Source organism: Triplophysa dalaica, chromosome 3, assembly GCF_015846415.1.
Source record: "Triplophysa dalaica isolate WHDGS20190420 chromosome 3, ASM1584641v1, whole genome shotgun sequence".
Lineage (NCBI taxonomy): Eukaryota > Metazoa > Chordata > Actinopteri > Cypriniformes > Nemacheilidae > Triplophysa > Triplophysa dalaica.
In genome coordinates, this window is record NC_079544.1 from 9,128,931 (window position 1) to 9,154,003 (window position 25,073).

Below are 25,073 nucleotides of genomic sequence, written 5' to 3' on the forward strand. Positions count from 1 at the left end.
TTAACACCTTTGAACATGATTCAATACTTCAGAACACCACTCAAAGCACGTCATTAATGTCGTCCCGTCTCTATCAGATGCCTTCTTCAATGAGGTGCGTTTGGGGACGAGGCGGATTTGCATATAAATTGCTTCATAATGACTTCCAGGTTTCCGCTGATACTGGGCAGAGATCATAACCAGTTCCCACATCAAACAGTAGCATTTAAACTCATATTCAGAAGAACACCATCATTTTAAAACCCATGTCCCAGCTACTCTAGCCTAAAAGGCAAGTTTTGATTGGATTGCTGTGTTAAAATTGAAAGTGAGACATTGAAGTTTTAAGATCTGTTATTACAGTGTGGTAAACCCCAGAAGAAAAGCATTCACAAAACTTCATTTTAGCTTTGAGGATTTATTTGGGGCTTATTTAGTGCAAATTGCGGTACAAGCATTAATACAGAGTTGTTCAAAGATCTTCTGAAACCAGGCTTAACTACATATTATCTGTCACAATTCACAGACATCATATGATGTCAGTTTCTCACCAAGACCTCCAGAACTCCCAAAGTTTCAGATAGATTCAGTGATCTATAGTATAAAAGTGATACATTTCCAAAAAACAAAGAAAGAGAGTTCTTATCCCTTATATTTAACTGATTCTGAGAATATGACCCATAATTGCTATTGTCATTCATATATCCACATTTTGTGTTTAATTGATTAATAAATAAGATACAACTGTGAGCAGCTAAAATATAACAAAATGCAACCAAAAACAGGTGGCAATGTCCAATAAGATGCCAACCTGAACAAGTGGAAACTGGCAACACCAAAGAAACAAAACAAAAAACAAGTAATCGCAGGAAATGGCTGACCTGATATTGAAACATATTGGGTGAATGTGAAAGTGATCGTAAAACACTCATAAATACACACCCTTGGCACATGTGCGAACAGGAGAATGTAGGATTGGATGAGTCACACATTGCTTTTGGGCGCTGAGGGGCAACAAATGCCCTCAGGCACTCAGCACTTTAATTCACAGACAGATTGTCTGCTCTCCCCAGAGCTCTGACACTTAGAGACAGGCGACAGGACTGGACAGTAAAAGCCTCGGCAGGTTCGCAGACAGAAAACACATATTACTGGGCTCAGCCTGTCATGAATGCTGTTCCACTGGGGACGCCGGGCTGAAGAATGGGCCCCAGTGACAAAATCACATGTGACAGGACTTCCACTTTCCATTTTAGCCTTCTCTTTGAGAGGGAGCCATCCACCAATAAATTCAGAACTTCCTTATGGACATTAAAATGATATTATTTATTTAAAAGGCCCTTCTGTTTTGGCATCTTAAGAAAGCAACTTTCATTCATACATTTTTGTAGTGCTGCTTATAAAATATTATATTGATTATATTTACAAAACATTGATAACAGGTACAAAACAACATGAACACGAACATTTATTTGTGAAAAAAACGTATCCTTCGCTTCTTCGTTTCGTTCTGTGTGGAACTTCACAACGAACGATATGTCTAACCTATTGAATTTATTTTATCACAAGAAGTGGATTGTCTTTGCTGTAGTTCACATTTGGCCGCATTAGGTCCAGATCTCAGTGGGCACCATTGCTTCTTTGGTGCCCACCGAGGGCATGAGGTTCTCCTCACAGAGGAAATCCAGTGGGAACTGAACCAGGAAGCCCCTGATTTTCTTCAGCAGCTCTTGAGCTTTAATAGGATCGTCTTTGTCGAGGCCAGGTTTGGACTGGAAACTCATGAGCTCTTGTTTGTTACGCACCAGACCGGAGGGCAAACAGCGGAAAACCTGCGACGGCACCAAAAGTCAAAGTGTCAGAATAAAAGATTATTTTCAGATAATAATATATAGAGAAAAGTGCTTTTATCTAGTTAGTTAGTATACATAGTTGCTAAAGCTAACCAGCCAAACTCTTTTAAACACACGCGGTTAGACAACGAAGCATCTGAATGTCACTAACCTTCTCATAAATGGTGGCGTTCCGACCCGAGATGGTCATCCACACGTCTTTGTAGAACCTGTCACTGATGGGGTCACTCACATCGATGGTTGGATCGCTAAAGGCACCTAGAATGGTTCTGCATAATGAATGAAAAATAAACAGCTTTAGCTAAGGTTCAGTGCTGTGTTGCTGGGACTCTAGGGTTTTCATCAGCGCTTACTTGAAGCACTCGAGTCTGAGCTGCAGGGCAAACTTGCCAGCCTGGTACTCTTGTCCATCCATTACTGATGGCATCGTTTCAGAGTCCTCAAAAATCACAGCAACCTCACTGTCCCTCTTACCCAACATGCTGCGGTCGTTGATGTTGGCAGAGCCTGGAAGGCAGAGACAAACATGAAGACTAAAAGCGAAGCTTATTGGGAAGCAAAACAAGTACCGGTGAGCTGATTCTGTTATTTTTCTATTCTATTATTATTTTTAGTTAATTCGTAACAGTATGAACAAGCACTTAAACATTGCATAAAATTATATAAAATATAAATTATAAAAATTTATGAATGAACTATTCCTTTAAAAATGTCAAGTATATATCATCAATAACTTAAAGAGGAAGGCTGTATGTATGAGTGTAGGCTTGCTAAAATAAATACATTCGAATAAAAAAGGCACATTATATAAGACTTTTTATATCATTCAACTGCATTTGTTGAATCCAATTCAAAAGCACATACATCTTCCACCTACAGCAACAGATATAACTCAATTGCAGTATGAGGCTAAATGTCCCTATCTCCTACATCTTGATCTATGGCTTTTTTCATTTGATATCTTGTAATGTCTTCACTCTATACTTTTATATGAAATGACTTTCTTGCTCTCCTTTCACACATGTTGTCTTTGATCTTTTTTCAGAAGAACGGATATTAGGCGAGAGCCAATGGTTAATATTACTGATCTGTCAGTGTAGTCATGTGTAGAAAGTGTTTATAGAACAACAATCTTCCATCGCATTAAAATGAAATCTTTTACTAATAAACGTCAAAAGCAGTGGTTTGTTATTGAACTTTAATATCAACACGTTAAAAGTTGCTCCTCTCTGATGTTTGTGTTGCCCAATTAACATTAAAATATATTTTCCTTTGGAGTATAAATAAATAAGTCAAGTTAAAAAGATGTCCTTCAACATTTGCTTCGAAGTCAAGATTTTATCAGAGTTCACCACAAGGGGGCGCAGCAGCATCTAACCACCAAGTGGATTATAGAGTTTCTCAGAGCCAACAATGTAAAAGTAGGTGTGCATTGCGATTTAAAATGTAAACTGTTAGCGTGAACTTTTCCTCTTATTGCTAACTCACCAAGAATGACCGTGTTGTCATCAGCGATGAGCAGCTTGCTATGAACATAAATGAGTTCAGTCACCAGTCTGCCTTCCAGCTCAGCATGAGTTCTCAGACCACAAAATGAGATGTAGTTCATCCATTGGTCATCCACTGTAGAAAAGTAAAAGAGTGAAATACTGATTTTGCAAACATGACAAAAAGCCACTTACCATTTACATAATTCTAAAAAGAATGAATTTTCTTATCCACATATAAAACGAAGGATCCAGAAGGGTCTGGTCTTGGCCATTATGTAAATATGTGACTGTGGGAACTTCAAAAAACAGTCTCTAGTTTCATAAACACAGATCATTCATTTTTCAAAGAATGTTTTGTATGCTGCTCTCGCCACTGAACTGCGGTTCAGAAGTCTCAGTAGCAAACAACATTAGAGAGTCAGACGTCTTACAGCCAACACAGAGTCAAGTTCACATTAAAGTCACAATTGAGTTATCTAAACATTCCTACCCCAACATCTGACAAAGAGAGAAAGACACAGAGACTTACGTTCTTTCTTCAGTTGAAAGATTATGGAGTACTCTCCCCTGTTCATGGTCCTAAAAATCAAAACATACACACAAGAAAGTGACACTTTTATTTGATAGTAGCTGAAGAGTGTTTTAACATTATATCAGTCTATACATCACTACATTCTCTTGTTAAAATGTAAGCATCCAAAAGCAACTTTATAAAGCAGTAAACAATTTCACATACCGTATAACACGGCACATTTGCAGGAAAACTGCAGTAAAATGAAGTTCACAGGCAATGTAAAAAACTGCAATAAATGAATAAATAAACAGACCACCCAGCGCATTTCTCCATATTCAATGCAACATGGAAGCACTGTTTATTTCCATTCATTTTCCAGACGAGACTTTATTTGCTGTGACTCTTGTTTGTGTAATGAATTGAAGGTGTCACAAAGCAGCACTGTCTAATACAGTCATAATCCTCACATCAACGCCATTCATAATTCCTATGACAAATTCCTTGTTTTATCCAAAACACTGGTAGGTTATAGCGATTTTTAATGAGTATTGCGTGACTGTTGAAAGCAAGAGATGAAAGGTTTGTCTCGTACATCAGTGCTGATAGAAGCTGTGAGGCTGTATAGTGTATTGCCAAACTCATTAAATCTTAATCAGACTAGGGAGAAAAAAAACATTATCCGCTGCATCACTGCGAAGGGAACGACTGCGAGCCCTTTTTTGCTGACAGAGCAAATGCCTCACAGGTGGGATGTCATCTAATAAAATGATAGGCAGTATTGCATGCGTCACGTAAACACAAGCCAATCAAATCCTGATTAAGGTGTTAAGGAGGCCAATAAATTAGGAGGATGCTGTGTCTTTGCTGAGCACGTGATCCCCTGGAAGGACCTAGAATCACTCGGGACTTGAGATCTCTTGGGATCTCTATTGAAAATGATGTCATGCCAACACGCATTACCTGATGGTACCAAAAGAACACAAACAGTTCCGACCCCCGTTTCATCCAAAACTGCTGTCACGTGTCAATGGTAAATCTGTGACCACTATTGCATCCTCTTCAGTACCAAACATCCTTGCTCTTGCTTGAAGTGGCTTTTACTGTCACCTGTCTATTTTTGTGCAATAAAAACTCACTCACAATATTCCTACCTGTAGTTGAAATGCATGACAGCCTGAAGTGCATTTCCTCCTCCTGTAGTGATGTCTCCTTCAAAGCCAGGCAACAGAGGTGTCACAACATACACACGAAACTTTTTATTGTCTCTGCGAAATGATCAAGTAAACATCAGTTTCAATAACTTCACATAAATACACATCTTACAGTGAATTATATGAGTGAATAAATGTTGAATTTCCATTCGCAAACTGTCCCTTTAAATCAAATTCCTGTGGCACCAATAGCTAAACAGCCTTTTCAATTCATTTCTCTTTTTGTGACATTTCATTGCGCTCAATCTTTTTGCTACCATAATTAAAAAGTCATTACGAACAATATTTCTAAGCATATTTAGACTAGAGTAACACAGCTCAAGCCGAAACATCAGCACAGTATTCGAGTACCGAGGGCAATGTGTGTGAAGACTAAATGAAGAGTGGCACATTTAGGTGTACAGCAGCCCGTGTCTGGCTCACATCAGCGCAGTGGCAGGTGCTAGATCCTCATTAGCTGTCGTTGCGCGTTAAAGACAGGCCAGTCTCTACAGCTGAGCCAAGACAGAAAGAGGTTTGTTTCTCGTGTGAATCAGATACATCACAGAGAAGTGCAGTTTCCAGGCCTGCATAGTACAGAAAGGTGGTATTTTGCCATTTATCTCACATGGTTTTATTGAAGATGGAAAGCAACACAACTATGCTTGCTTAGAAACTTTTATAAATCTTTTCAGAGAAAACATGTTTGTGTTTTATGTCTGTGCAGGAGCACCAGCACTTGTAGCCTTCCCGGTCATCGTGACCTAACATGAGGGGAATTAAATGATCAGAGATATTTGAGATTAAAGGAAATTAATTGCATATGGAGCGACTCGATTGAACGGATCAAACGCATCCACGTGAATGGGTGACCATTTTATGTTCAAAACGTAGTATTCAGACTAAAAATCGGAAAAACAATCCGAGTATGCATATGGCTGTTTAAATGAGAATGATAAGCATGGCTGCACATCCCTATGAGGATTTACCTGTCCAGTGAATGGTGAAGAATGACTATCAGTGTTTACCGCAGTAAGATTTTACCACTTACTTGTGAGCTCTGATGATTCTCTCAATAATGGCATCGCCAATCCTGTTGTAAACAAGTTTGTTATCTGCGCAGCTAATGAAAAACTGGTTCTAAAAGAAAGTGAAACGTTGAAACACAGAAACAAATTACTTTAGGTCCTCAGGCGGACCGAGGTAAAAAATGTGGCCTTTTTAAAAAGAAAATAATAACAAAACAAAAATGAGAATAACAAAAATAAAATAATAGTATACTTTTATTGTTCTCTAAATAAATGTTTGTGTTTATATAAAATATGGATGTGTGTGTGTATGGTTATTTATGTATATACTGTATACACATACAGTACATGTATAAACAATATATAAAATATTTACTGTTCTTATAGTTCTGTCTCTGTCCTTTTTGTTTTTGAACACAATACAATACTATGGTAATATTATTTTTGTTATTATTTCTATGATCACTTTTCTATGGTTACTAATTTTGACATCATTCCTTCTTTTACAGCCACAATGTTTTATTTGAAAGATTGTATCTTAAATACACTAAATAAAACATGTAAAACATTTATATTTAAATATAATTTATAGTATGTATAAATGTAAATATATTTCATAAATATATACAGTTCATGTATGTTTGTGTATTTGAATATTCATATAAATATACACGCCAGACACCCATATATTACATAAACACTGGGGCTGTCAAACAATAAATTGTGATTAATCGCATCCAGAATAAAAGTTTGTATTTACTGTACATAATGTATGTCTGTGTACTGTGCGTATTATATTTGTTTTCATAAACACATACACATACAAAATATATATATATTTTTAAACATTTATATATGTAATTTAAATGATTCATTAATATAAATAAACACACATTTCATATTTCCTAAATATTTATACATGTATTTGTATGTGTTTATAAAAACAAAATGAATATGCACAGTACACAGACATACTGTATATTGTGTAAACACAAACTTTTATTCTGAATGCGATTAATCACGATTAATCATTTGACAGCCCTAATAAACACAAACATTTATTTTGGAATCGATTTATCACAATGATTTAGACTTTTATTTACTTATATTAAAAAAATCATGGTAAAATTTTTTCAAAACATGAGCAAATTAAATGTCAAAAGTGTTATTTATGTATTATGGGTACTGCATTATGCATTTTGTACCTAAACCAGAGTCTGCACATCTGAACCAAAAAGCAACACGTCAACAGCTAAAGTGGGTGATCTACCTCAATGTAGATGAAGTGCTTGCTCTTGGCAATGACCTGAATGTAGGCATTATGAATAGATTCCTCGTGGTTCTTGATTCCAGCAGACCAGTCCGCAGCTGACCGCAGAACCTGAAAGACCATTCCCATTTCTCATTTTGCTGATGCTCACAGTGCATTCAAGATATACATTTGATCAAACTCATGACTCAGTGATTCAAACCTACACCCTTCTCTTTCAAATGCAATGTTCGACTGGTTAAACTATAGACAAAATTGCAACAGTTTTTTTTTGTGTGTATATTTGTTTCTCACCTGAACTTTGGTCTGAACACAATCTGGAACTTGGTACCTCAGATCATTGCCTGTGCTGTGCGATTTAGGTAGTAAAAACGGGTAGTTGAGTGATCTGTACTTTGGCTTCATCATCTAGAAGCAAAAACTCAAGTTTATTGTGGCAGAACTACATTATGCGACACCAAATGCCAGTGCTTAAAGTGGGATTTAAGAAGCGTACGAATGCAATATAGTCTGCCAAGCGTAAAAGAACTTTAAAGTGTTTGAGACAGTGCCAAGTAGGGGTTGTAAATATCTCACCTTGGTGAAATTCCAACGCTGTATAAAGTGCCTAGCAACATCCCTGGCTGCTTTCCCATGCACCACTGAGGCGATGTCATGCCAAGGCATTCTGGTAGTCGTATACCTGTCAATAAAATCTACAGTCGAGCACAGTGTTACAAAGCACAGCTTTAAAGATCTATAACATGTGCATTTAAGAACACAGTTAACCCTGGATTACCCGAATTAACGATCATTGTGATAAGGGCAACAAAAGCTGCCAGTCAGGAAAAGTGTGGCTCACCATCAAAAGGCTTATCCAGCTGAACCCAGTCTTTGAAGACGAAGTTGCAGTAGTCTTTGCCATGCCAGAAGCGTGTGTTCCCTATCAGCTCCCCCACACCTGTCTGAAGACTGTGCATTGAGCCACTCTCTGAACAGACACAAGTCACATAAAACCACAGTTACTTCTGCTTAACTGCTAATTTCAGTCATCCACCGAAATGAAGACAAACATGTACACATAATGTAATATATGCATATCCACATTACATTAGAGAATAAAGGTTATGAATAGATTGTACAGTACTCTATCTTTGTCACTTTTCTATTTTGTTGTTGTAAATATAGCTGTGCTATATATGCCATAAGGGGACGTTCAAAAAGAACTCAAAACGCAAATTGGCATAATGCATCGTTCAGGAGTCATTTTAAAGAGCGCAGAACACGAAGGTCTCGAGATACACATTTGATAACGAAGATTGCCACGGCATCTCCAAGTAGATATCGCTGTGGCACGGAGACCTGTGAGTGGGAGGAGTTTACACCAAGACCTTCAAGTGGGAGGAGCTTATGCTGCAAGTAGGCTGGTTTGAATAAGGATGGCAAGTGGTGAGAGAAACACAAAAACCTTTTAAATATTTTCTTCATAGTTTAAAATTTCGTTTTCATCACAATTTGTTAAATGCACCAAATTAATATACAATAAAACAAAAAAGCTTTTTATGAACAAAGCGCATTTAAGCCCTCTGAAGTTCTCTGCAGCCTCGATTTTCGGCCTGCATAACATAATGGTAGATTCTTCAAATAAACACAAAAGCAACACAAATGTCTTTACAGTGACCATATTGCTACTGTAAACAAGAGGTAAATCTTCGGGGCCTTTTGATTTGCCCAACTGTGTGAAACTGATAGAAATGAGCTATGCTGCACATAAAAAAAACACAGCCTCCTTAAAATGCTAAGCTCATGTGCAAGTTGCTGCAAAAGACATCAGACATGGTCAAACAAGTCCACTTAGCACGTTTACATAGAAAAACAACAGAAAAGTAGTGCAGCACAATGGAAAAACACGCTCTGTGTGAACAGCCCTTTATACACTCTTGTTTGTATGATATGGATATCTTTGCGTTATAAGAAATGAATGCATAAGTATTGCATTATACGATACATACTTGTAACAAATCTCAATAAAATGGAAGGAAGGAGGCGGGAACCGGCAAACATTTAATAAAGTAATATAACAGCCGGCGGCCCCTCACGGACGACCGCCGGCGAACAAAACATAATATAAATACAAACATAACATAAGTTCGGGCCCGGTCCTCTCTCTTCGACGGTCCGGTCGCTCGTTCCTTTTATGCTCCCATCTCCTACGTGATTCGAGCCCGGTGTGCGCACAGCTGGCGCTAATTCACAATTACTCACCGGACTCGAACCACGGTCTCGCCCCGCCTACTCTACTACAATACTGTACATATGAGGTGAACACATTTGTTACAACAAACAACTTAGCAGAACCTGCAGGTGCAAATGTCTAAATAACATCCATCAGGTCATATAATCAGTATGCAAAGTAACTCATTCAAACTCTGTCAAAAAAGAGGCACTTTATGTGTAGTAATATTTTCTGTCCCCCAAAAAAGAATGCGACCACAAGCTTGACTGAATCGTTAGAGACATAAAAGACTGATTCTCTCAACAGGAAATTATTATGAGTTTGTGTTAAAGAATCAGGTAAACTTGGTCACAGTCGTTTAATCTTGTGTTTAAATCTCTGGTGGTGCAGAAGTTTAAGGTCAAAGTAATTTCATCAAAGCACCATCTCTGCTGTCTCGTCTTTAAGCCAGTCTCAAACACACTTAATCCTCTCTCAGATATACTGCAGACTGATCTATATTGTTTCACCTCTTGAAGAGAGAACAAACAGGGGGAGCTTAAGCAAGAAGATGATGGGACGTTTAACACATAGAGGGAACAAACATCACCGCACATGCACCAAAAAGAAACAAAATAAAGATCATTTTTTAAAGGAATAATTCACCCAAAAACTCTGTCATCCTTTACTCACCCTCTTGACATTTTACACCAGTTTGACTTTCTTTCTATAGCAGAACACAATAGAAGATATTTTGAAGAATGTTGGTAATCAAAAACTGTTGGATCTTCATTGAGTTCTATTGTATGGAAACAAAACCAATGCAAGTCAATGGGGACTAATGGTTTTCGTTTACCAACATTCTTCAAAATATCTTCTCTTGGGTTCCACAGAAAGTCATACTGGTTTGAAATGTCAAGACGGTGAGTAAATTATGATTTTTTTGGGTGAGCCACCAATTTAACCTCCTTTCCACGGTTATCCAGATAATCCATTAGAGTGCATTTCAAGATCTCATCTTTTTAAGGTAATAAAAACGTTGTGAGCCAGCCAGGCTTTGTTGTTGTAGCAATGAAGAAACTCTTACAATCAGAACCCACAAATTTCCCCGTCGTGTTAAAACATCTGTAACGTTGAAGAAATCTCAATAGAATCCATCAAGAATGACACAGATTTGTTTAAGGAAGACATATATTTGAAACAGATGCTATGCAAGCAGGGAAAGTCACAGAGGAATCAGTCATCAGCAGACACAAAAAAACAACTCCACACAAATGATTATATTGTGTTAGGCCACTATTGTTTTCTATTAGTTACAGATGAGTCTCTTACTATTGGAGCTATCGATGCTGCTGATACTGTCGGCATGATGAAGACCTCGCTGCAGGTGATGATACAGGCTAAACCGTGCCCTGCGAGTACGACCAATGCCTTTTAGTTTGGGCAGGTCTGCTGAGTCACCAGCCATTAAATGACTGCCAGAAAAACCTTTTTTCTTGGGTGTGGATGATTTCGAACTCTGAATACCAAAACAAAAGATGATTCCACAACATTATAACTGGTAGGCACATCCAAGAGTCTGTTATTGCAAAACTTCAAAAGAAACATGAGTTAGGTGTGTTATGGGTGTGGCAATAACACTGCTGTTAAATGAAGTAATAACTGACTTCATACATGACAATGACTGTTTTGTTTGTATGGATGTGTTGACTCTAACCTCCTCCATTGCCTGGGCAACAGAATGTGTTACGCTCCCCACGTCAGTCAAACGGTGCTCGCGATCATCCCAACGGCCGTACGCTAGGTCAATCCCTCCCACGAAAGCAACCGATTGGTCGATCACTACAATCTTCTCGTGATGGGCCCATAAGTAGACGGAGGACGAAACGTGATCGGGGTGTCTCATCACCTGAAAGAGAGGAGTGTTGTGATGATATGCATTTATTATTTAATAATTAAAGATCATGAATCGCACGCATGTTACCTTGATGTTAGGGTGAAGGTGCATCAGGGTTCTTTTGGTGTACCCACTGTTAATGCCGAGTGCCAGCTCTACTTCCTTATAGAGCATGACGAAGATTCTCACTCCTTGTTCCTAAAAGACATAATGCGCATAATGAAGCTCCTGTCTATTTAAAGAAAACAAATTTATTTCATTTAGTTATTAGCAAGCCTATACAGAACTTGATTTCTGCATCGATTTTTGGAGGTAAAATACAGGAGCGGGAAAAATTAAAAGCCACTTCCAAACTTTCATTTAATCATCATTTCCAGATGTATTGTGGCCATTCAAGTACAGTCTTTGTTGAATTTCAACAAAATCAAATCCCACAAGTGACAAAGTCATCCAACGGCAATGTGAAAGACTGACAGCATGACAAGACACTTAAAAACTTGTGATAAAGGTTATCACATAAAAAAATATTTTTTACTTTTTCTAAATACTTTGCTTTAAAGTGAATATGAACTTGTTTTCTTTGCAGTATTTGGGATCTTTTTTGTTATTTTGACCTGTTCCATACCTGTGTATGACCAACTTTTATTAGGAATTTGGGAGAAATATTGTAAGTAGTTCACAGAATGATACAAAATTAATCATTTTAATAATTCAATAATTTTGAAGTGATCTCTTAATCTCCCCCAGTTGCTGTATATGTGAACTACGTAATGAACTTAAATGTAATGAGTCAGGATACATGTGTTAAATAGAGCAAAGAGTATTATGGGGTTTTTTTTGGAGGCTTGTGACTTTCATTTTTGAGGATGAAGAATGTTCCAATTCAGCAGAAATCTTTGGACCTTTCTGTTCAAATGAATCCTCCATTGAATACATCACATTAATGTCAAATTATGAGCATGGCATCAATTAAGAGGAAAAATGAAACTTCTGTACAGGGACCTACGGCTTTGCGTTTTAAAATGCAGTCCAGCCTCCAGCGATTGCCCTCCACCACAGGTCTCTTCAGAAAGATCTCAGGGCTCAGCCTGCAAACCACACACAATCAAAGGAATCACAAATTGCAACCACATTTGTAAAGTCGACACCACACATTTTCCTAATACACATTTTTGATCTATTTGTACTTTTGCATTATATTTGCATTGGCAGTCACCATGTTTAAATATTGCTGTTTTGGAGAAGGCTGGTTATGCCTCCACAATAGATTGTAAACTCATATTCAGATCTGACTCCGTTCTGGTTACAGTACATAACATCTACTTGCACAATTCAACCTCGATGAATACAATAAAGTGGTGAACACCCTGAATATTCTGTTTCACAAGGAAATGCATCAAATTTCAGAAGTCAAATGGATGAAAAACGACATCCGATGTTGACAATAAATACTGTCCGTGATATAAATTGATCTTTCACAATCTATTAGCACAAAATGTTTCACTGAAAGCCACTAAACTACACCAATAGCACACATTTAGATATCTCACACACCAACCTACCCATCACACAGTCACAGATAGGATCGGACCACTGGGTTTTTCAAGGCGTGGTGTTTTTTAAATAAGGACGACTGGAAACTCAACACCCGTGAGGTGACATACACCTCCCACTTTAAGCCCATGCTTCACTTTTACTGACTCTGCATGTAGGATTACAGCAACTACTGCTATGTCACTTCAGCTCCAACCTCAAGCCCTTTAGTCTTGTAACACTGGTGCATATTGTAAAAAATCTACTTTAAATCTACTATTTAATGTGATAATCACTAAAAGTGAAGTTATGCAGTTAGCTTATGTGCATTATTGGAAAAGGATAAACAATGTCTTCCTACCACCAGTCTGTAATGAAGATCTCCTCCTTTGCCTCCTCCAGTGCATCAGCAACATCCTCCATATAGGTTTTACCATTCACATACCTGAACAATTAAATGCAAGAAGCATGTTTTCAAACCATTAGATGTGCAGGATTCAAATGTGACAGGGTACTGAAATGTACCATTTCGAGGGTATGTTCTCCTCTTCTCTGGCAAAAGATCCAAATCGGTGGGTCCTTAAAAAGGCCTTGCCATGTTTCCGGACGAAGCTTTCAATGGCCTGACCCCACCAGCGGGCACTTCTGTAACTGGAGAATTTCAGCACCAGTTTCCTATTTAAGCAACACACACATTGTTTTAATTCTTGTCTAATCTCTTCTGACCCCTAAATCAAATATTTATCGGTTTTTATATATTAAATGAGCCAATATCATGTAAACAAACTACTTTATAGATATTAAATATATCTAAACACATTTTAGATTGATCATCTAATCAAACATACCTGGACAAGTTTTCTATCCTTACGCCATGCTTGGTCTCGGTGTATTTTGAGTCCATTTTAATGCTGAACTCATTGTCCACCAGTAAGACACATGAAATTGCACCCATGTCCTTCTTCATATAAAGCAGAAAAGAGTCCTTCACAACTAGCCACCTAAACACACAGCACAGTTGTCTATAAAAGTGTTTCCCAAACTTTTTTTTACATATCCAGTTATTTGTAAATGTCGAAAGCAGGGTGCACAAAATATATTTGATTATTTGTCTGGATCATTTTAACAGCACATGAACACTAGCAATGTGCTGTTTGTACACTAGAGGGTGCACAAATTCAAGTGCTACAATATCAGTTTATCAGAAAATGAATACCATATGGTATTAGTGAAGCAAGTGATAAACACCCTGCAGGTCTCCATTAAGACAGTATTGTGTGGGCACCCTCCTTATAGTATTTTTACAGATAACACTGCTTTAAAAAGTCTAGCAAACCTTAAAGCTCAAAATGAAGAGCACAGCCTCACGGTTTAAATGCATTTGATCTTTTCTTCCAGCTTATCAGACTTAGTAGTTTGTGCTGTGTGAATAAATTGTAGGGTTAAAGTATTTGCAATGTTCAGAATTACCGTTTGGACCAGCGGTAGCAGACTTCATTGTGACCACAGCAGTTTATGCCTGGAATACGATGACCTCCCGACCTTTTATGAACAATGCCTTCTCTAAAAAGAAACAAAAAAAATGACATCATTACTTTAAGCATTAAAAATGAAAGCCTACGTTTAAGCCTATTAATGCTTTTTGCATTGTTATTTGTTGCATCAGATTTATATTTGACTGTATTTACAACATTCGCACTGTGTTTTACTGAAATACAAATACTACAGTATATTACAGTATTGAAAATATATAAGTACAGTGATCTAAACATAAATAATTTTAGCACCATTCTTAACACTTTTGTTTCTCAAATACCAACAATACATCAACTCTTTAAAAGAGAAAGAGATTGTCCTTACAATCCTTTTGGGCCCAAATCCTGAATGAAGGACAACTGACTCACATCAATGAACTCCATCTAGAAAAGACAAGCAATTCCACTTAATACCTATGAGACAGACATGCAGCATCAATAACAATAAAATGAAATGGAATTATTTTCCCCCAAAGGGGAAATTTGTTTTGGTCTCAAGGTGTTTGCATTAACAAATAGGAAAAACATAAGGGAAATAACATAAATATAACAGGAAACAAAAGGTTCATCAATACAAAAAATGTATATAATAACTAATTAAAAAACACTCTTTTTTTGTCAATTAAAAGTCTTATGTTTTTCAATTTGTGTCTTATGTTCTTCAATTAAAAGAAATTGACACTAAATCCTCAGCTATATAGATTGTTGCAGAGGGCATTCAAGAGTAAGATTGAATCTGAGTGGGAGACAGAGAGAAAATTGAGAGAATTACAGATGTCCTTGAATAAAACTGTTTGAACACAGAGCTCAGAGAATTGAACTTTAAACCGGTCTGTAAACACAATCTCCATCTTTAATATCGATCCACACGTGCTGTTTCATTACAGATAACACATTGTGAGCTCTGTAGAGCATGAACTCTTTACAATCACTCCAATGGGAACATTAAATACAGTGTGAGCTTACGGTTGCATAGTAATTTCTGTACATTGCCATCCTCAGCAGCTTGTTCAGGTAGTCTTCCAGTTGTTTCTGCAAAAAAAAAAAGCTCAATTTAAATATTTGGAAGCAATCGTTTTAGTGATAACATATTTACCACGGAAAGGGTAAATATGTAAAAAAACCTCTTTCTTTCTCTCAACAGGTAGTGGTCTAGCTTGTAACTAGTAACTCTGTATTAGCACATATTGCATTATTGCTCCCGTATTACATATCGCTTATTGCTCCTTAAACTCTTTGTATGTCGCTTTGGATGAAAGCGTCGGCTAAATGACTAAATGTAAGAGTAATAAGGGTTTTACCAGGCAAGCTAAAGTCTTCTAGCTAGCTCGCTTCCATTTACCACAAGCTACACTGTAATATGTGAATTTAAGCTAAAATAAAAAACAATACCAATGTTTCTTTCCAAATAAAATTATTTAATCTTTTGTGTCTTATGTTGTCACGTCTTATAGAATTCATTCTTCGGTATATCTCATCAAAAGCATTACATAATATTCTTATTTACAAATACATTCTGCTTCAAATCAGATATTTTTTTGATCTCAAAACCAGTAGTCTGGATCAATGTTCAGAACTCTTCATTGAGAAATTTCCAGCAATATACACAATATGGAGAAGAATGACAAGACTGTTGAAAGCCATGCTGCTGTAAAGAAGCGACCGGTCACTGTTGATCTCTATTCATAATCGGGACTTGACTATCATGACATATTCAGTGAACAATACTCCTGTTTTCATGTGACTCAAACTGATGATGTAAAACCACTGGCTGTTGTGGCTACATGTTCTTAACAATAAAACATGTGAGTGATGGGGAGAGATCTAACCACAGACTCAAACGCCGTATGACATCACTCTCAACACGGTCTGGGATCCCTTTCAGGTCATGTGATCATGGGTTTGTGACTCACCCTTCTGCTAGACACTTGCTCCTCTCGCACCAGCTCGTCTCTGCCTCCCCGAGGTAGAACGGGCATCTGCCTCACCTCACTTCTTTTGATGCTCTTCCGTCTCTCAGTATGGCTGAAAAAAAATACATCGTAACTTTGGTCTGCTAAGCTTAAATTATGCTAAAAATCCCCTTTTCCGAGGCCACCTCATTAACTGCGAGCGCCTGATCGACGATTGGCTCGTTTTACTGGAAGCGGGACTTCCTTCGCTAGCGTGGCCTTATTGAGCGTTGCATTCCTCGCCATTCATTGTAACGGCAGTGTCGCATCTTGTTAAAATGAAAATCTTTGGTGTAAAGCGGGACATATGAAGAGCAGGGTCTGACCTTCGGGTGGGCAGTGGGATCCTCATGAGGGTCTTGTAGCGCAGAAGCTCTCTGTGCAAATCCATGAAATTTTTCTCTTTTCTCTTCACCACCCAGGTGAAGTTCCCATGCTTCAACTCTATTTTAAACACAGCTGGCATCGCCTGCGGACACAGTACTGTTGTGAGGTCTATTCCAAAGATATGTTTAAACCTCCAACAGATTGAAATGTGAGCATCACTACCTTGGACACACTTCTGTGTTTGATATTTAAGCGGTCTGGGGTCGTGGTGAAACGCTCCACCGCTAGTATCTTGGCAGTTATAGGAGCAGTGGTGAGGTACACCTGGGCTTCTGCCTCTTTAAAGCCAACTGTTCTGTACACAGCTGAGAATGGGATCTGGACATCACCTGAAACACATGACAGGGCAACTCAAGCATTCCTGAGAAAACATGCTTTTGTGTTTGTGAGTGCTCAAGGTGGGTGTGTGATGATAAGGAACATGCTGCAACATGCCGTGGAGTCATTACATTTAGGCTCTGTGTATCTTTCTCTCAGAATCGGATGACACATGTGTGATCAAACAAACTTAGCTCTTTTCTGGTTCCAGTTAAAATAATGAATGTACATTCAACCACTTGATGTACATCTACAACAAATGGACGCTTTTCAATGTAACACTCACCAGAAGGGTTGAACTCCTTGAAGTCCACCTCTTCAGGTTCATCTTCAGCATCTGAGAAGCCCAGCTCCCTGGTGTCCAGGTTCTCCACAGCGTCGCTCATGTTTGTTTTATGAGGTTGAGTTCACTTCTGCTGGAACTGCAGGATCATATTCAGCAATCTTCAACCTGTAGGGCCAGCATTGGCTATTTATACACACACTTGTACACATGTATGAATGACTCCAAAATGTGTCACAGGTCTGCTTTAAACGGGTTAACATTGGGAATGTTAGAGTGCTAAATGCGAATATTAAAAATGCTACTAACTAAGGTGTGTGCAGGCATCTAAAGAGAGGAAACGGATTCCTTTATCTTGATGGCATTAAATAATATATTGTTAATTTGGGGAAAATTCATCTGTCACTTGGTACTGGACAGTAGATGCTAGCCAGACATAAATAATGCTTGTGGTTTGTGTTGCAAAACAATCCCTTAAGGAAATCAACACTTGTTTTCTACCATTGTAACTGTACCATGACTACTGTATTAAAACCATATTTGCCAATGGTCATCAATATGCCAAAAAAATGGTTAATACAATTGTTTTTCACTTTAGATGGTTTTACTGGAGGTACGCGTCTTGCCTGAAGTTAACTTCTGGTATGTGCTTGGTTATAATATAAGAATTTATTTTAAATTAAATTAAATTAACATTAAGTTATATTCATATTTGATTGTATACTAAATGTATTAAATTAAATTAAATGATATTAAAACTACTTAACAGCTATTGATTTGTTGCAGCGTTCTACGGGAAGTTAAGTGTGGGCCACATTACATATGTTTATGTTGTTGCCTCTGAAACCATCAATAAAAAACATGACTTTGTTTATTTGATGCAGAATATAATACTTTGTGTTAAAATTATGTTTAAATGCTTAAAATTCATATGTCTTGCGTTAGCTCATTTCTATTTAAACATTTCCTCTTTCAGTCAAAGGTCAGGGGTCAATGTCTTTCCCTGTGAGGCATTGACTTCAGAGAACTCTGAAAACATTGCTCCAACAACAGACAAGATCGGACCATAATGTCATTTTCCCAACATCCTGTTTATTGCAATGTCTGTGGAGAACAAATCCTAGAAAGCTTTCCTGTGGCTCGGTGGTTAGAACATGGTGTTAGCAGCGCCATGGTCATGGGTTTGATTCCAGGGGATTAAACATAGCCAGAAACAAAAAAAAATATAGTACAATGAAATGTAAGTCACATTGGATAAAAGCGTCTGCCAAATGCGTAAATGTAAAAAACTCTATAAAACCCAAAAGCATTTACAATCTGATCATGCTGCTCTCATACATACTGCAAGTCATCTAAATGGCTTTCAACTGGGAATTCAGAGTAGGAAACCAGAATTGCTTACCCATCTGAAGCATTGTAAGTTAAGTTGGGGGATATTTTACAGTGTGTCTAAGATATTAGATGGTTTGATATGTGGATTTAACAACACATAGAACAATAAAGTACAAATAATAAGTAATGAGAATTTGGGAAAGACATAAATTATGCTGAAACTGATCGCTTGAATTTCATTTACATTTAGTCATTTAGCAGACGCTTTTATCCAAAGAGACTTACAGATGAGGGAAACAATGGAAGCAATTGGAACAACAAAAAGCAGAAGTGCAATAAAAGAAAAGAGGTCTCAAATAGCCTACCACAGCAAAATTGTTATTTACACCATTCACACATTCACACAAGTACCATGAAGCTAAATGCCACAGCCAACCCCCCAATCCCCTTTCACACAACATACAGTCAACAATTGTATTCCTCAGAAAAAAACATCTTTATGAGAGCAAATAAGGCAAGACAGAGTGCTGCCGAGTGCACTTTTCCACCACAAAACCCTCTATTACACATAATGGAACATTTTCTCATTTGGGTGCTGGTGGGGGGTTGAAGGTACTGGTTGGGCTTTTTTGTCTTATGGCTTAATCATCTTTTAAAACTTGTGTAAGGGAAATCATGTGTTTCTTACGTAAGACAAAAAAAGAAAAGCAGTGAGGAGCGGCTCTTTGGCAACTCCACAATAAAAAACATCATGACATCATCTTTTCCAGTCCAGCCACCTTTGGAAGCTTTTGCTTTACTCAAAAAAGCAACCCCAGCCATCCTATTCCTGTATTTCAACGCAATATAGTCATTAAAACCTCACTATAGCAACCAAGACCTCTAATTCCTTCACAATGACAGTCATTTAAAATCCAAGTGGACACCAGAATTTCAAAACATTCGTAAACATACGTACAGAAATAAACCAAGTTAAATAACTGGTTCTATAAGTTTCATTATTTACATTAATCAATGTCATTGGAAGAAAATACTTGATCATGGGTGCAAGAATAAAAACATTTAAATCGTGTTCTTTGAATAAATGTAATAAATTACAAATTGCTGTAGTAAGTGTACTTCTAAACACAGTGTTGTACAGGTTAAATTTTTTTGTAAATCAACAGCATCCAGAGCTTCATTTTCTCACCCTCAAGGAACAATTTCTTTATTATTTTTGTTTCCTCTGAACGCATAAGAGGATATTTTGAAGGATGTATTTTTGGGTGAACTGTGCCTGGCTTAAAACTAAGTTAAGCAGTTCTTAACAAGGACTCGTTCACCATGTGGCTCATGTCCACCTGTCCAATGACAATTCAAGGCTGCACAGGTCAGAGAGGGGCAATAAATCATGTCACTACCAATCCATTGATAAAATATTTAGATGACTACTATTTCAAAATACTACATTCCTATTTAAGAAAACATATTTTGACGATGTGAACAATTAATAAACAAAGCTCTATTTCCTGTGTAAGTCCCTTGAGCTTTGCACTGGAAAAGCACAGCTGTCCATTCACTTACTTACTGTTCTTTCACAAAGATTTGACAAATTCCTGTTAGCTTAACTGGTAGATCATGTTGCTAACAACAGCCAGTCATGGATTCAATCCAAGGGAGAAAGAAAACTAAATTCACAAAATTTTCAACTTCAATGCAGGTGCAAATTAAAAAACAATGACCTATCATTAACGGTCAGACATATTAAGACATAAACTGTTTACATATTACATAGGTAGTGTGTTTATCCTACAGCTGCCTCAATGATGTGTTTGAAATAAACCAACTCTTTTAATAGCCTTAAAATGAAGAGTTTGGTTCCATAATAAGACAGATAACTAACACAATAAAAACATTCAAACATAATAAAAAACATGATTTTTGAAATAATTTAAATTTGTAATATTTTTAAATTATCTCATTTTGGGACCAAACTCTTCGAACATAATTTTGTATGTACAAAACCATCTTCAAAAGATTGGTTCATTGGTTTGTACCTACCATTTACAATTTTGTTTAAAACAGTTTTATTATTTGCATTAAGCATTATCCTTTCAATGCGGTCCAAAGCTATATAGAAGGACAGGCCTGTAAACCCATTTTTGGGTCACAACCGGTGAGATGAGAACCACTCATGCAAAGAAAGACTATAAACGTTCCAGAGCTCAGATGGAAATATGAACCAGTAAGAGACAGTACAAGCCCCATCTCGTTCAGTTCTTTAAAGTCACTAACCCTAATCTCTCTTAACAAGCATGCTTAAGGTTGATGGTATTATGAAAATGAAATTACAGGACTATAAAGATAATGCAAAGAAAAAAAGAGGCTGCAAGTGTGTTATTTCATTTTACTAGCTGATATCAGCTGTTGCTTCCTGACAACAAGTTCCTGCCCATTGTGATCATCACGGAGAACGACCTCACAGCTTTCAATCAGACAGCAATAACATATTATGCAACCAGCTTTTTAGGAAAATTTTGCCACTCGTATTTAAATGTGTCCTGGGGCATGTTACTACAAAGCTGTGGGAAATTTCATTTTGAAGAGTGGATCAAACCCTCATTTGCAGAGACAAACCAAAGATCATGTTATCATTAAAAACATTGCTCAGTGCTAGCCACAAATAAACATAATGTTTTGTACATATCTGGGAAAGACTGAAACTTAAAATCTTTATGCCAACCTGTTGTGCGACATATGACTGTTACTCCTGTTAAACATGTCTTTGATTGTAAAAGTTGGAGTTTTTCCAAGCCTGAGATCAGAGAAACAATTTTAATGCGGGTTTTTTTTCAGAGCAAATGCACTTTGCCCCTGAAGGCAATAACCGGTGCATCTTTATACTCAATGAAGCATATCAGTATCAACATACATTTCCCAGCAGTTCAGGGTCAGAAGTCTCTTCTGTTCGGATTAATGAATGACATGGTAAAAGTGTATAAGATCCGCAGACAACATAAGCCATTTACAAGAGAGTAGCAGGAATAACTATCAATGAATCTTTATCATGCAAAAAGTGAGTATGAGTGAATAAAAGAGGCTGTGTAAATTGAAACACCGCACAAACCAAAACAAGGATTTTGGAGCTTGAGAAAGCCAACTTGACTTTTCCTTCTTGTGTGTTGGTCACACATTCCACCACAGATACAAGAGCCTTTCACAGTGGAGTGAGACAAGAGCCAAGACATACTGGTACCAGAAAAACTTTCACTCACTGTACATTCACAAACACTACATATTCAAACACACACTGTTGAAATGTTCACGTTTGTAACTGTTAATGAGCCAGAACCTTCCCAGTCTTCATTCCCTTTAACTCTATAAGATGAGACACAGAAGTTTGAAGCAACAAACAACAGAAGTTTTTTTACTGACCTGCCCTTGTAGACATGACTCCCTCATAATAAATCCACCGCGTTGTTTGCCTACAATAATGAAAGACTAACACACTTTAGCAGGCAGTGTGAAAGACTCTCTCTCCTTTTCTGTTACTCCCAACAGTCTGAACAAGAGGGCAGTTCAGTGGAAAGATCTGTCACAGGCCAATGTGTTTGACGGGGAGGGGCATCCCCTGGTGTCAGTCTTAATCACTCAGCCAATCACGTGCAGTTTGTCACATTAAACCCCTCCCATCCTCAGCTGTTATATGCATTTAGGACAGCGTGAGACATCTCCAAAGAAAACAAACATAAAGGGTAACTAATAATAATGATTTGTGGCTAAATATAAAAATCACAAAATATGGAATTATATTAAGATGGTTTCAGTGGTAACAAACATATGGATTAAATTCCGGTAGATCTCCACAAAGAATAACTAACTGTTGAGTAGTTTTAATGTAATTTAATACAATTAATATACAATAAAATATGAATATAAATGAAATATAAAATTTTAGATGACTTCGCCGATGAAACCGTCCGCAGTGGTTCTCAACAAGGGGGCCCTTAGCATAACTAATAATTTAAAATTGGACAAAATGAGCCTTGAAATATATTGAACGATATTTCTTATTATTGGTCTAGTTTACATATTGAATAAACACTTTTCCAGTTAATATCAAGCTCGAAATATTTTACTGGGTAGAAATTTTGAGTATTTGTGAGCCGGGATTATGAATATTGATGAATACAGTAAGGGGCCTTGGAGTCAAAAAGGTTGAGAACCCCTTGGCTACTGTATTTAAAGTTCAGGTATCACACGCAGTTTCTGCCAATCTCATATTAATCTTGAGTACCTATACAGTAGTACTGCATACATCGTATCTACGCAGAGTAAGTAGTTTGATCCAATTTATTAAAGAGAGATACAGCTGTACGATTATTTACGAAAAAAGACGGTCGCATGGCGGCAGGTAGGGGGACGGAACTACAGCACGAGCACACAATCTATCACCGCAATAATCCCTTTGTGTTTTTTACATTATTTTTACATTGCCAACAAAACACAGACGTATGAATTAGCGTGATTTACCATGCGCAGTTCATGTCCTGCATCTTTTAGCACTGGGATCGTGCCATCTATCAGTTTCCAATGATCTCCAACTCGTTAAATCCACCGTTTATTTAACATACATCACTGAAATGGCGTAAACAAATAAACACACACAACCACTTTCACTATAGCAAGAGTAACGAGCTGCAGGCCCACAGCGCAGCCAATCTTGAGGCCTTCCTATCGCTCATCGGTTTTCACGTGGGCGGGTTATTTCTTTCGCCTTGCCGTGTGCGTGCTTTTACGGGAGAATTGCCCTATAAAAGGAATAGGATCTCTGTTACGAAAGAGGGATCCAGACTTGTAAAAACTTTCCAAAACAAGTTGGAGTGCTGGAAGAGTGTATCAAGCACAGAAATACTACGTAATACATCCAACTCGTTTTTTAACAAGTTGACCATGTTAAGCATGAGAATCCTGCACATTTGACAGTGTAAAGCGCAAGTTATAGTCATGCGTAGGACCTACGCCTAGCTAATGCAAGGCCGCGCACCCTATGCGTACCCTACGCCATAGCCTGACGCGCACCTCTCCAAAAATGTAACGACACGTCAACTGAACGCCCTACGTGGACCGCAAGCGCTGAGATTGGTCTGTTTGAACCCCTCCCTCAGGTAAAACAAACTCTGCGATAGAGTCATGTTTACTCAAACGCATTTATGTAAAATATTTGTGCTTCTGTATTAAACATCTCATATCGGCAACAAAAGTGACTGTTTACTTGCCGCTATCACTGCTAATGCTTCTCAAGCTGATTCTTCTCCGGCTCTAGTCTTGGTTACACAAGCAACACGAGCGTGGACACTGACGCCTAGTGGTCATTGCACAGACAACGACGTAGAAGTATAAATGAAAACCGACACGTAGGCTACGGCGTAGATCCTACGCAGAACTAAAAATCGGCCTTAAGTCAGAATGCTTGAAAAAGCACGTTACCAGATCTTTAACAGGTCGCTATAGATCTAATATTCTAGCACCTGCAAGATTCTAAAATGAGAAGCATAATTTCCCAAATTTGGAGGTCGAAATGTCAAACCAACATTACTTCAAACTGCTCTGCAGTCAGGGACATAATTTATCCTCAGAGAGATTATTCTACTATTATTAAAACAAACTGTGAGCATTTTCCTACAGCCCTTCCTTTCCAGAATTCATCTACTTTCCATTGTGAGGAGTGTTACACTCCACTGTATCTAAATGGATTAATCACAGAGAAACAAGTGCTGCATTAGAGGACGTCCCAGCATATCCGACTCTCTTATTGCCAACAACAAAGACAGAGAGATAGACTTCTTGGGACCATAAATCATTTATATTTTCAATTTTCCGCCTTGTCTGGTGTGAGACCTCTAGTCTCTGGAGTCTGTAATAATTACCTCGGCAGGGGGTGCCGGAGCAGCCATACCTTTGCTCACATGGCAGGCATTGCCATTTCTCACAGCAGCAAACAAACATCTCTGTCGTTCTCTCTTTCTGTCCCCCACACACAAAAACAATGCCAGTTGAACTGCAGGAGGGGAAGAGGGGCAGGAACTTAAAAGAGAAAGTGAGACTGAGAGAGAAAGAGTGATAGAGCAACATATGCAGACAAAGAATATCATATGAATAGTAATTACAATAAAAGCTAAAAGGTTCTTCACAGTGATGCCAGAACAACTATTTTTGGTTCCACAAAGAACCTTTTGTAACACAGAAAGGGTTTTTGAATGTTAAAGGGTATTCATGGAACCGTTTTGACAAAAAAAGTTCTTCTATGGCATCGTGAAGCACCTTTATTTTTAAAAG

General features: G+C 37.7%; 1 protein-coding gene across 1 annotated transcript; it reads right to left on the reverse strand.

Moving 5' to 3' along the window:
• Positions 1-387: 387 nt before the first annotated feature.
• On the reverse strand, positions 388-22,307 carry pld1a (phospholipase D1a). The gene is made up of 26 exons (XM_056742948.1): positions 22,170-22,307; positions 17,427-17,591; positions 16,985-17,151; positions 16,762-16,904; positions 16,397-16,508; positions 15,450-15,515; positions 14,809-14,867; positions 14,419-14,511; positions 13,797-13,949; positions 13,474-13,623; positions 13,310-13,393; positions 12,422-12,503; positions 11,503-11,613; positions 11,236-11,427; positions 10,851-11,037; positions 8,166-8,294; positions 7,901-8,019; positions 7,619-7,732; positions 7,325-7,435; positions 6,078-6,166; positions 4,988-5,101; positions 3,852-3,901; positions 3,321-3,455; positions 2,186-2,339; positions 1,984-2,101; positions 388-1,811 (listed from the first exon to the last, which is right to left on the reverse strand). Exons 2-26 carry the CDS (start codon positions 17,524-17,526, stop codon positions 1,587-1,589), a joined length of 3,057 nt encoding a protein of 1,018 aa, XP_056598926.1. The 5' UTR covers positions 17,527-17,591; positions 22,170-22,307; the 3' UTR covers positions 388-1,586.
• Positions 22,308-25,073: the final 2,766 nt, after the last annotated feature.

What these genes read in the sequence shown, in the direction of transcription:
- pld1a (XM_056742948.1), bottom strand. Translation starts at nt 17,526, where the DNA reads ATGAGCGACGCTGTGGAGAACCTGGACACCAGGGAGCTGGGCTTCTCA. An exon ending in AGCGTTGGAATTTCACCAAG is followed by an intron (nt 7,733 to 7,900) that starts GTGAGATATTTA and finishes TTTTGCTTCTAG; the next exon opens with ATGATGAAGCCAAAGTACAG. An exon ending in AGCACTTCATCTACATTGAG is followed by an intron (nt 6,167 to 7,324) that starts GTAGATCACCCA and finishes ACTTTCTTTTAG; the next exon opens with AACCAGTTTTTCATTAGCTG.